The sequence below is a fragment of the Rhinatrema bivittatum genome, chromosome 7, assembly GCF_901001135.1.
Source record: "Rhinatrema bivittatum chromosome 7, aRhiBiv1.1, whole genome shotgun sequence".
Classification (NCBI taxonomy): domain Eukaryota; kingdom Metazoa; phylum Chordata; class Amphibia; order Gymnophiona; family Rhinatrematidae; genus Rhinatrema; species Rhinatrema bivittatum.
The window spans coordinates 112,104,928-112,117,628 of NC_042621.1; the positions used below are offsets into that span (position 1 = coordinate 112,104,928).

The 12,701-nt window shown below is 42.2% G+C and overlaps 1 protein-coding gene across 1 annotated transcript in view; it reads right to left on the reverse strand.

Annotated features, from left to right (window-relative positions):
- Positions 1-12,701, reverse strand: part of CDH23 (cadherin related 23) — a 1,814,588-nt gene that overhangs the window by 1,434,672 nt on the left and 367,215 nt on the right. The window contains exon 4 of the mRNA XM_029608940.1: positions 5,351-5,493. Coding sequence (XP_029464800.1) covers positions 5,351-5,493 — 143 coding nt within the window. The remainder of the gene's footprint in view (positions 1-5,350; positions 5,494-12,701) is intronic.

Here is a 12,701-nt window from a genome sequence, read left to right on the forward strand (position 1 = left end):
GCCACTCCGTGCAGTTAATCTCAAGCCTTATGTTAAGAGAAGTAATATTAACAATCAAAACCAAGCAAATATCAAACCCATAGCAAAATTACTGCTAGCAAAATGTTGATAGGGTGAGCAGCCTACTTGATAAGTCAGACAATGCTGTTTGAATGTGCTATGCTTTTGGACTTGGTCGTAGAAGCAGTCCTATACATTTTCCCTAATGTCTGCGTATCAGTATTCTGGACCGTAAAAGTCAGGCCCAGCATTGGCTGTCATCTAAAACCAATTCCCCTTCCACCCCCAACCCTGCAGAAGCGAAGAGCAATGGATAAGTTCCTAGAGGAAAAATCCATAAACTGCTATTACGGTAATTAATAAGCAATAGTAGCTTGTGATCTATCTAATGTTTGGGTACTTGCCAGGTACTTGTGACTTGGATTGGCCACTGTTGAAAACAGGATGCTGGGCTTGATGGACTCCTGGTCTGACCCAGTATGGTATATCTTATGATGTTGCAGTTTTGTCAAAATCATGTAAGGTAATTAGTTAAGATTAGTAATCCCCAGAAAATATCCAATTTCCCAGTCAAACACTGAATTATATCCCATTTTCCTGGACTGATCATCTTTTAGTGGCTCTTTTCTTTTATCTGTCGGATATAATTCCAGTTTCCAAACAGCTGGACACAAAGATTCAGTAAGGAAGACTAGGGATATTAATCCGGAACTTTTGACAGAGAATTTTATTAATCTCACATTGGAGAAGATATCATCTTGGAATTCCACATTAAAACATGCTTATGACTATGTAGTTCCAATTTCATATATTATATACAGAAATCACCATAATCCTTCTTGGTATTATTTTGGCCTACGTCTTTTGAAACAGCAAACCAGGCATTATGAACAATTCTGGCAGAAAGAAAAGTCAAATTCAAATTGGTGTCAATAGAAATTTAGTATTCTGCATTATATGTGGTAAATTAAGCAAGGTAAAAAGGATTATTTTTAAAAAACTAAACTTGAAGTTAGCAGAGAACAGACCTTAGAAACGTTTTAAATTTCTGGTGCTACCTAAAATTCATATACTTTTAGCCCTGGGCCGAGTGTGCTCTGCGGAGAATTATCTGGGTGGTTTTGAGGCTACACTTCATAACATTTGATCTGATTTTGATACTAGCGTAGGGAACCCTTGATTTCCCCTAACTGAAAAGAGCGGACCAACTTGCTGGGGAGGTTCTGTGCCTAAATAAGTGGGAGAGGTTTGGGTTTTGCTCCCCCATGTGAGAACAGGCAAATGGCGTGTGCTAGCAGTTTATCATTTCCAAGCACCTGCCATCCTCATTGATTTTAGTTTGGATTTTGTTGGATATGAAGCTCTCCGGCTCTGGTCTTCTAATTTTTCCTCATTTATGGGAAAGAAGAAAGGAACGTTTTCCTCATGCAGGGGTCAGCCTCCCGTTGACTCATCTACCTGCCTTTAGACTGGCTTGGACTCTTAAGCCAATTTTGAGATTTCCCTGTGAGAGCGAATCCCCCTTGTTGCAGTGGATTGGAGCGACCCTCTATTCAAGGCTGGATGTGGGGGTAAGGAAGACCTGCTTGTGATGCGTCTCCTAACGAGCATTCACAGTGACAGTGACCTGCTGCAGAGAAAGAATATGTTTACATTAACTGTTTTGAACTATCCCCTCTGGTGTGAGGCCCAGAAGTTTTATTCCACCCTTCCTGCTTCTTGCTTAATTTTTATCCCTTTGGGTTCAACTAATATTTTTCCACTTGGAGCCGATAATCCATGTCACCTGGGAGTCAGCAGACCAAACCTTTGGAAGAGGGAAGTCTTTCATCCAGAAAGATACTGAAGAGTTACAATGTCCTTCTAAAGCTAGGGATCCCAGTAAAGTGCACTGATAGGAGAAACAAAGAAGAGACAACATAAAGGTAACGAGAGCTGTGTTGCTAATGGGAAAAGGTTATGTAAGGGTGTGAGAAGTGCCCATCTGACGCTGCCTAAGGAGTGGAAAGAATTCAGTACAATCCAAGGAAGAGAGAGAAGTACTGTTCAGGTGCTGCATAAGGATATTAAGCATATTAAGCATGTTAAGCATATTCAAAGAGGATTTCTGGAAGAGTATTAAATTTGGGACTGAGTTCTGATTAAATATTGGGGCTGATTGTTTATTCTGACCACCTCCAGTAGGAAGAGCAAGAAAAGGAATACATTGAGAGGTAAAAGAAGATTAAACTATCTTTAATCTGTGCAACTGAGAAACGTAAGGAATTAGATGCAAGGCGTTATTCTGTGTAAATATAAAGCCTCCACATAGAGGCAGAGACTTTACCAAGAAGTGGAGTCACAAGCTGATTCCATCTATCCGCTGTCTTTTTATTTATTGCTGCTAATCAGTCGAATGAGAGAAGCGTAAATATTATTCAGCCATCTGAGCAAACTATCAGCAAAGGTGTTGCAAACCACTACTCCTCTGCTGTGTGTTTACTGTATAATTATTGCTGCTGTGAAGTAAAGGACAGAGACAAGTTTAATTGCAAAAAAGCAGGGTATAAGATCCATTGCTCGTCCTCATATTAGAATTGATGGACTCGGATGAAAGCCGTCCGGTAGGGAGAGGGAGTTGTACAGAGACTGAAAAGGGCTTGTGCATAAAGGGTCCATCTCTACTTTTCTTTCTATCTGCCCCTGGTTGCCTAGGGGTTACGCTAGAACATATTTAACTTCTGTTTTTGATGATATTGAGGATCCTGCATTGCATTTTGCCAGTCTGGACTCAGGTGAATTTTCAGAGGAGCTGCATGTGGAAATGTAACATACGATCATAGCAATTTTCAAAAGCCGTTCGCCCGCTCCTTTACCTGGATTTTTAACTTGCTCGCTCCTTTCCTTTGTACACTCTGACTCAGAGCGAACGTTACAGATTTTTTTATGCCGAGGACATCCAGATAGTATCATATTGAGATGGAGAGTCAACGGAATCATTAAATAAATTCAGTGACTGAAAGAGACTGCTGAATGGCTTTCTCAGTCTAGATTGAAGGCATTCCTGATAAATTGGAAGCTATGTGGATTACTAGGAGAAAGGATAACTCTGCATCCCCATCCCCGCAGATGGCATGACGCTTAATTCCATTTTCTAGTCACATCCTTAGGTGTAAAGATCGAGTAAGATCTTGTCCCCTCCCATCAACTTTCATGTGGTGCTCAACACTCATTCTTTTTCCTGTATTACATCTGAAGGTTGCATCCTCCCTTAGATCTACATGACCTGAAAACATTTACCCATTTCTTTGGTTAGTAGTCATCTCGACTATTGTAATTCTCTTTATCAAGGGCTGCCCTTCAGTGCCTTAGAAAGAATGCAGATTTTACAAAATACTGCTGCCAAACTTATTTTTAGGAAGCAAAAGTATGATCTTGCCACTCCTCTTCTGCAGGACCTTCATTGTTTACTTATTATCTATAGAATAAGATTTAAAATCTTGTGCATAACATTTAGAGCTTTGCATTTAGGTCATCTGCTTTATCTGTCTATTCTTTTACTTTATCAACCTTCCCATTTATTGCACTTGTCCCAGCAAAAGTTACCATTATTTTCTCCTAAGTACATTAGACTTGAGGGAATAAAGGAGGCCAGTTTTTCTTACTCTGTGACTCTTGTGGAATGCATTATTCCTGGTTGTCTACAGAAAGATTATTTTTAATTCAAGAAACAGATTAAAGCCTGGTTATTTGAACAGGCTTTTAAGAATTAGATTATTTGTATTTTTTTTTTTTTTACTCTGTTAATTTCTGTTTTGAATCTGTTGGAAAATACATATTGCTTTTATGTATTTTATATTTTGATTTTAGTTATTGCTTTATTTTGCACAGTTCTTTTAAATTCTTGTTTTTTGATTGTACGTTGCTTTAATTTTCACATATTGGAAAGGTATTTAAGAAATGATTAAACTAAACTACTTTTGCACCAACACCAACCTGGAACATCTCAAGTGGAAGTAAAAATATGCATTTAAATGGGTTACATGAGCACCTTACATGTATACCTGCCAGTGATATATTGAAAGAGCTATTTATGCACATAAAACCGGGTTCTAGGCATATAAGTGGCTTTGAAAATGACCACCTTCAAGTCTAAATCATATTAATTAATCTCTATCACTTCAAAGGGGATCAAATTAATTGAAAATGCAAATAATTTCACTTAATCCTATTTTGAAGAAAAATATTTTGCAGAAAATATCATAATTTAGTAAGACTGAAAATGGGTTATAAACGAAGACTCCAGTAACCATTTATGTTAGAGGTTGACAATGCAGCATGAATGTTAGAGAGCAGAGATGGAAAATTGGAGATTCCAGGTCTGTCACCTACATACCATGCACTTTGTGATCTGGCGCAACTCTCATTACCTCAGCGTACTCAGACTTGGACTATAAGATCTTCGGAAGATAAACACTATAGTCATCTGAATTGTTCAGTTCAGATGACTACAATGTAACTATTATTAGGGTGAATTCTGCTATTAGTATGACATTGTGATTCAAATCAATGAATACAAATGATGTAGGGATTATAAGACCCTGTTTAATTATTACATATTACATTTCAAAAGTAAATGGGGATGCTCTACTTGACTTGAAACCTATGACTGTGTCAAGAGGCAGACCATGCAACACGTTTTGGTCTGCCTTTTGCTTGAGGTTGGCCACTGCACAGTGCAGGATATTGCTGAGGCCAATTCATGAGCTCTGAAATGTGTTAATTAGTGGAAAGAAATATGACACATTTGGTGGATAAACATGAGAAAAGGATTAGTGAATTTTAGCACCTGTGAAGGTTACCACCAGCGTTAGTGCCCAAAGTCTTCCATTTATCCAGATATAAACCTGCACATTATTCTGCCAGTGGGCCTTGGCCCAATTTTGGAGAAACTATCAATAGGAAGTAAAAGGCTACTTCAGGTTAAACATCTGCTGAGACTGCCAACCAGGCTGTCATGTACTGCCAACCGTGATGATACTTTTGGTGATATGAGCACTATTTTACTGGAACCTGGACTGTCACCCTGAAGTCAGTTCACATAGGCCATTAATGGTCTGATGCATCAAGATCTTTTCCCAAAGACATAAAATGGTGGGAAAAGCCTTAGTAAATCAGCCACATAGTGCCTTAATCCCCAAGGTTTTTCTCCCATTCTGTGTGTGTGTGGTGGTGGTGGTGGGGAGGTGGGGGGAGAGATCTTGATAAATTATAGTTTTCGGTTGTGGCCATTATTAAGTTATGTTGGATCTGTACCGTCAACTCAGCAGTGAGAAAGTCTTTCTAAAATGAGGGTATTAAGGGTGAATACCTCTCTGTCCAAGGGTTGTCTCAGCCACACTACTCCAGTCTCACTTTCCACAGCAAAGACTCTTCCGGCTTCTTCCCCAACCACTCCAAATACCAAGGGGTTATTGTCCAGATCCTCTGCCAGTAACTGGGTGACTGAGGTACCTGAAGAAAAAGAAGATGAGAACAATGAGGAAAAAATAGAAAACAAAAAGGAGATTTACTTTGGATTGGTGACCAAATACCTGAGAAAAAGAATGGGAGAACATTGAAGGCCATCACAAGCTGTCATGAAAGCTGTAATTTCCCTGGCTTTTCTGATGTTTTCACACAATTATCTGCAGAGGCAAACCTTCCCATTTTTGCATCCTAAGCAGCCTTGCACAGCACTGATGGCCTTTCTTTTTCTATTTCTGAGTCTCTTTGTCCCTATGCAAATGCAAATGACCTTTCCCAAGAGCAATAATTAAAGGTACAATTTTATTATTTTGTAAAGCCCAGATCTACGGTCCATCCACCTATTCATCGCACAGTTTACAGAATAAAAAGAAAAGACTTGATATCTGCTTGATTGAACCTGCTTCCGGTCATCTATTGTAGCCGTACTTTGTGCAATAATGCGTCACCAAGTCCATGAGTGCCACCTTAGCCCATTAATTATTTTCACCTTTGAAATATCCATGGTTTCACATTTTGCTAATAAGCAAAAAAAACTAATGTTACTTTGAATCATGTCCTTTTTCCATATGACGCAAGGTAAACACTAGCTGAGTAATTCATATAGTAACCTTTGTGTGTACTGAAGCATTCAAAGCAGCCAGATCAGGGATCAGGAGCTTAAGCCAGGAACCATGTTCTACTCTTGGCCCAGGACACTGCTACAGGCAGCAGTGGACACTGGGCTGGATCCTCAGCCTGCTTTTCCTCACTTTGATTAAAGCAGCATTTCAGCACAATTTACTATCAAAGCAGATATTGGAATGCTCAATTGTCACTGTGCAGCACCAAACAAAATAGTTAAATCGCAAGTGGATTGTGATACACTGCAGGAGGACCTAGTGAGGCTGGAAGATTGGGCATCCAAATGGCAAATGAAATTTAATGTGGACAAGTGCAAGGTGATGTATATAGGGAAAAATAACCCATGCTGTAGTTACACGGTTAGGTTTCATATTAGGAGCTACCACCCAGGAAAGAGATCTAGGCAACATAGTGGATAAAACATTGAAATCATTAGCTCAGTGTGCTGTGGCAATCAACAAAGCAAACAGAATGTTAGGAATTATTAGAAGGGAATGGTGAATAAAACGGTGGATGTCATGATGCCTCTGTATCGCTCCATGGTGAGAGTGCACCTTGAGTACTGTGTGCAATTCTGGTCGCCGTATCTCAAAAAAAGATATAGTTGCATTGGAGAAAAATAGAGAAGGGTGACCAAAATGATAAGGGGAATGGAACGACTCCCCTATGAGGAAAGACTAAAGAGGTTAGGCTTTCAGCTTGGAGAAAAGACAGCTGAGGGGGGGATATGACAGAGGTCTACAAAATCATGAAAGGACTTGAACAGGTAAATGTAACTCGGATATTTACTCTCTCAGAGAATAAAAGGACTCGGGGGCATGCCATGAAGTTAGCAAGCAGTTCATTTAAAACAAATCGGAGAAATTTCTTTTTCACTCAACGCATAAATAAGTTCTGGAATTCATTGCCAGAGGATATGGTTATGGCAGTTAGTGTAAATGGATTTTTAAAAAAAGGTTTGGATAAGTTCCTAGAGAAGTCCATAAACTGCTATTAATCAATAAGCAATAGTAGCTTGTGATCTATCTAATGTTTGGGTACTTGCCAGGTATTGTGACTTGGATTGGCCTCTGTTGGAAACAGGATGCTGGGCTTGATGGACCCTTGGTCTGATTCAGTATGGCATATTCTTATGTTATGTTATATTTCTTTGTAATTTCAGAATATTGTGTAGAAAAATAACTTATTTCATCCTCTGGCCGCTCTCCTCCCCCTTGCTAGTGTGGAAGAGTAGTCTAGTGCTTACAGCAGTGGGCTACAAACCAAAAAAGCCAGGGTTCAAATCCTGCTAACACTCCTTATTGCTTTAGGAATATCATTTTACCCCGCATTACCTCAGGTGCAAACTTAGGGGCCAATGCAATAAAGTCACCAGCCTAGTGCACAGGTTTACGCGCATTTTGGACGCTTTAAACTAGCACCCGATGCAATAAGGCCGGATTTTAAAAGCCCTACGAGCTCTGGGCCTATTTTCAAAAGGCCCGGTGACGCGTATAAAGCCCTGGGACGCATGTAAATCCCGAGGCTTGCAAAAAGGGGCAGGGAGGGGTCAGAAGCTCCCGGCTCAGCGGGGGAAGGCAGCGTGGCTCGGTGGAAGGCAGCTCGCGCCGAATAGCGTGCGCACATGGACGCGCTTGCGCTGGTTTGAAAATCTACCCCTAAGGATATCAGTGTGTCCAAACAAATTCATAACCAATAGCACCCATTACATGTTGGTGAGACTATTAGCTATTACCTCCCAGTGCAGAAACTTGCTGGGCACCGAACGCACACTGTTTAATGCAGCAAATTTAACTCCAGCCCCGGAGGTGGCTTAAAGTCTATCTGTCAGGCAAGGGCTCATGAGAAATTTAAAAATATGGTCCTCTGAGGTTCCTCCTACTTAGTATCATTGTGACACTTACATTTACTGCTTGTGGTGTTGAAAAATAAACATATGTTGGCTTGATTTAAAAAAAAAAAAAAAAATTATGGGATGCACAATTTAGACACCCATAGCAAGGGATGTTTAGCTATGAGTGTCTTCAGCAACCTCAGCAAAATTGGCCAGAAGAAGCGGGATAAAAAAGGATGCTCATATTGAGCACTCACTGCAATTGTAGGTGCTCGATGCAATTGAGTGCTACGGACACACAATTCTCCCCTAGGATGGCCATTTTAAGCAGGATCTCTTTTAAATACTGCATTGGGTGCACAGGGGATGTGGCCACGTGTGTGTTAGGATAACAGGTGCTCAATATGAGCGCCGGTTTTCAATGGGAGTCTTAATGCATCGGCACCTCAGGGCGCCTAATTTACTAAGCATTTTTCCCATAGACACAGAATGGGGGAAAAGCTTTAGTAAATGAGGCCCTTAAAATTGTAAGCCCTCTGGGGACAGGGAAATACCTCTGGTACCTGACTATAATCTGCTTTGAAGTAGTTGAACAGTCAAAAAAGGAAGAGTATGTAAATCAAAATATCAAAGAATTCATACTCCATGACTGCGTGAAGCACAGCTGCCAGAGTTTAGCTAGGTACACACTTGAGAAAAGGTGTATCGAACTGTATAATATTCCAATCAGGGCTTAATATGGAGACAAAAAGGAAATGGAACTGTGGAGAGGGGTGAGAGCATAAGCCTAAGAGCATAAGAAAATGCCATACTGGGTCAGACTGAGGATCCATTCAAGCCCAGCATCCTGTTTCCAACAGTGGCCAATCCAGGTCACAAGTTCCTGTAAATAGATCCCATGCTGCCATGCACAATGATAACTAAGTAGCTTAAGAAATAACCACTACTTAACAACAGTTTGACTTCTCCTCCAGGAATTTGGCCAAATCTTTTTCTTAAACCCAGAAGATACCTCCATCCAAACCATGCAATCCTGAGTGACTGTTGGCTTTGCCTTATGATCCAGCTTAAAAGCTCTCTTCTTCTTTTTGAATGTTAGCACCAATAGCCAGGTTCCATCTTGGTTAAAATGGAGCCCATCTCATCAGAATGGGCTCCCTCCCAAAAATGTTCCCCAGTTCCTATAAAAACCTAAAACCCTCTTGCCTGCACCATTGTCTCATCCATGAAAGAGTCTAGATCTGTACCTGCCTCAGATTTCTGTGGGTTGAACTAGGAGCATTTCTGAGAATGCTACCATGGAGGTCTTGGCTTCCAAAACCTTTCTATTTTGTTGGTTCCACATGCACTACCATAGCCAGCTCCTCCCCCCCCAGCACTCTCTAACATTGTATCTAGGTGACACATAAGGTTTGCCACCTTCACACCAGGCAGCAAGTTACCAAATGATCCTCATGCCCAGCCATCCACATTCCTAATAACTTAATCACCAACTACAATGGCAGTCCTGTTTTACATGCCCCTGAGAGGATATGAGAGGATAAACCATCGCCTAGAGGGCAAGTCCTAGCTACAGGATAACTCCCTGCCACACAAAGATGTATCTCCCCTTCCAGGTGATCTTACTCCTCCAAAGCAGCACATGAGCTGCCAAATTGGAGTTGGGACCACTCTGTTCCCAAAAGTCTCCTCTACATACTTCGGCCTCAGCTCCTCCAAATCTGCCACTCTAGCCTCCAGAAATCCTTTCATTCTTGGAGAGCCAAGAAACTCTGCAGCAGGTGCACACGTACAACCTCTCGCCAGCAGGTAGATACAACAGGTGGAATTTTGGTATAAATGAGTGCCTGGCCTCCACCATCCTGCCTCTAGACTGCTGTCTGCATCTTAGGGCTGGGCTGTTAAAACATGTTGGACAAGGAGTGGGGTGTTAAAGCCAATTTAATACACATCTAAAATTTAAGAGACTATTAAATATGTTTGTCAATGACTCGAAGTAGATTTTAAATAAATCTAACCATTAAGGTCAGGGTTAGTTCTTGTTGATGTACAACCCTAATTAACTTTTACTGTGAAAATATTTCCTTCTAAACTCTAATTTGGGTAACAGTCGATATATATAAAAACTGCGACTGGTGTGGGTGGAAAAATCAGACACCAGTTACCACCAATTACACTTTATTAAGGTAAAACAATTTACTTTTGTACATTTTCGCAGACTCATAACAAATCCAGGGATCAGCAACGCTGGTTAGTGTGCCACAAGCCAATCAGATTTTCAGGATATCCTCGATAGCATGGATTGGAGGAGTAGCCTAGTAGTTAGAGCAGTGGGCTACAAATGAGGTTGAAATCCCACTGTCATTCCTTGTGACCTTGGGCAAGTCACTTTACCCTCCATTACCTCAGGTACAAACTTATCTTATAAGCCCTCTGGGGATAGGGAAAGTACCTGAATGTAATCCACTGAATTGCTATGAAAAATGGAATATAAATGAGATGCATTTGGATACAATAGAGATAGTACATGCAAATGTGTCTTATGAATATTCATTCCAGCATGTGAAGACAGAATTCATTTGACCCTCAATTTCTTTTGCAAGCCTTGAACACCCAACTTCCCCCAAAAAACAAGTCACAAGCCCTGCTCCCCAACCAGCAGATGCAGCTTCTTCTATCAGCACTAGGGTTACAAACTGGCTTCAGATTTTCAGAACAGGTTCATCCAGTCCTGGTTTTACCCCACTCCGTGCAGGGACTTGCCCTCTTGCTTGCAATAGGGAAACCAGAACTACAAGTCTCTTCATATAGTGGATAAAATCAGGACTGATCAACCTGTCCTGAAAATCTGGGGCCAGTTGGCATTCCTAATCCAAACATTTTGTTCTAACCTTTTAAGTACACCAAAATCACTGAAGTTTATACTGTAGGTGTCAAGATGTGAGACTAGGGTCCTACCTAATTAACATAAAACATCACAGAGATGAGCAGGAACAGGGACAGGTGTGAACTGTCTCTCACACACAAGCACATACCTCAACACACTCTTAACATGTTTGATGAGTACTGGGAGGTGAAGGATAGCCGGGGAATGGGGATGCAGGATCACCAGTGTAAGGAGGAAAAGGCAATTAGAGAGAATGGGACTGATTCTCTCTAACTCCCTCCTCCTCTGCCCTGGTGATCTTGATCCTTCATCTCCAGTGCCTCCCCCCAATCCTCAAACTCTCTAGTGGGCCTTGTTCTCCCTTCCCTTCCTTATTCTTAAAGCCCTAAGTCTAACCCCCTATCCCATGTGATCCTCAAGCCCCTTTTCTCCCTGGAAAATCACCCTCTGCAGCAACTCTCCTCCTCTCCCTCCTTAGCCAGTAAAGCACAGGCCTCCTCTTCAAGCCAGAATCAGCTGGCTCACCTCTGCTTTCGGGGGCAGGAGCAGATTGGTGTGCACCATCTGCTTCTTCTCAATTTCCTTAGACATGGGTGTGTGACCTGGAATTTAAAACCATGGCCTGCTCTTTGACTCTTCGGGGATGGAAGGAAGGGAGCAATGCCACATGTTCTCCTCATTCACACTCTCCTCTCTCCTCCTCCCCCTCACCACACACAATTCTTTCTTCACCCCTCCAATTACTTCAAAGAATGCCCCAAACTCTGATCATCTCTCTCACATCTCAAGGTCTCTCTAATCCCCTTACTCATACCCCACAGCAACTTTGATCCCCTGGCTCACTCTCCTTTCCTCCATATAACCCAAAGCCTCTCTGATCCCCTCACTCACTCTTTTGCCCCCCCCCCCACATCCCATCACTCACTCTCCTTCCCCTCACTCATTCCTTCCCCTCCCTACATCTCTTCATTCAATCTCTTGGTCCTTTCACCCTCACCAGTGTGGTCACCAGCAGGTAGGGCCTTGGATAATGGCATGATAAGCAGGAAGCCAGTACCCAGGAATGGCAGAAGCAATGGGGATGACGGACATTCACCCCATGACGTTTTTTTTCCCTTGGCTGTTGTCCCTCACAACCTCCTTAACTGTGCTGGGAAATTGCACAAAAATCAAAGCCATGTGGCTGTCTTTGCTTCAGGATAAGCAGCTTCAACACTCTGCTCTTCTCTACTCCCTTCAAAGGCTGGAGGACCATAAATGATGCAAGCAAAGTACTGTTTCCGCAGGGGAGTGGGAATTGATATACACTGCTGACTCTGCTCCAACGTCTCAGGTCCCAGAAAAAGGTGGCAGGATGCTAATCTATCAGAAATTAAATCCTTGGCAATAGACACAAAAGGAGGATGAATTAGCACAAGTTTGAAAGTTGTGAGCAGGAATGCCATTCATCAAGGCCAGGTCCGAAGCCTTGTCAATCGGCACTACTGCTCACGTAATTTCATACTTGTGCTAATTCAACCCCTTTTTTGTGTCTGTTCTGTTGTATTCAATGGTTTGCAGATCAGCCCCACAAACCGCCACTCTTACCTCCAGCCCCAACACTGCTGCGGACCCTCCAGACTGCAATGCGGCTGGCCGATGCTCAAGGGAAGCTGACCCACCAGCAGCAGGATGCAAGTGACTTACTCTGATGCTGCTCCTAGGCGTGTGCATGTGTGCTCGCTCTCTTGAAACTGGAAGGGCCCATGGCAGGAAACCCCCCACCCCCCCCCCCCCCCCGGCAACCATGGATGACATCACTGTCTTTGGTCCAAAAGGGCCTTCTCCCTATGATCCATGCCACGGCAATAG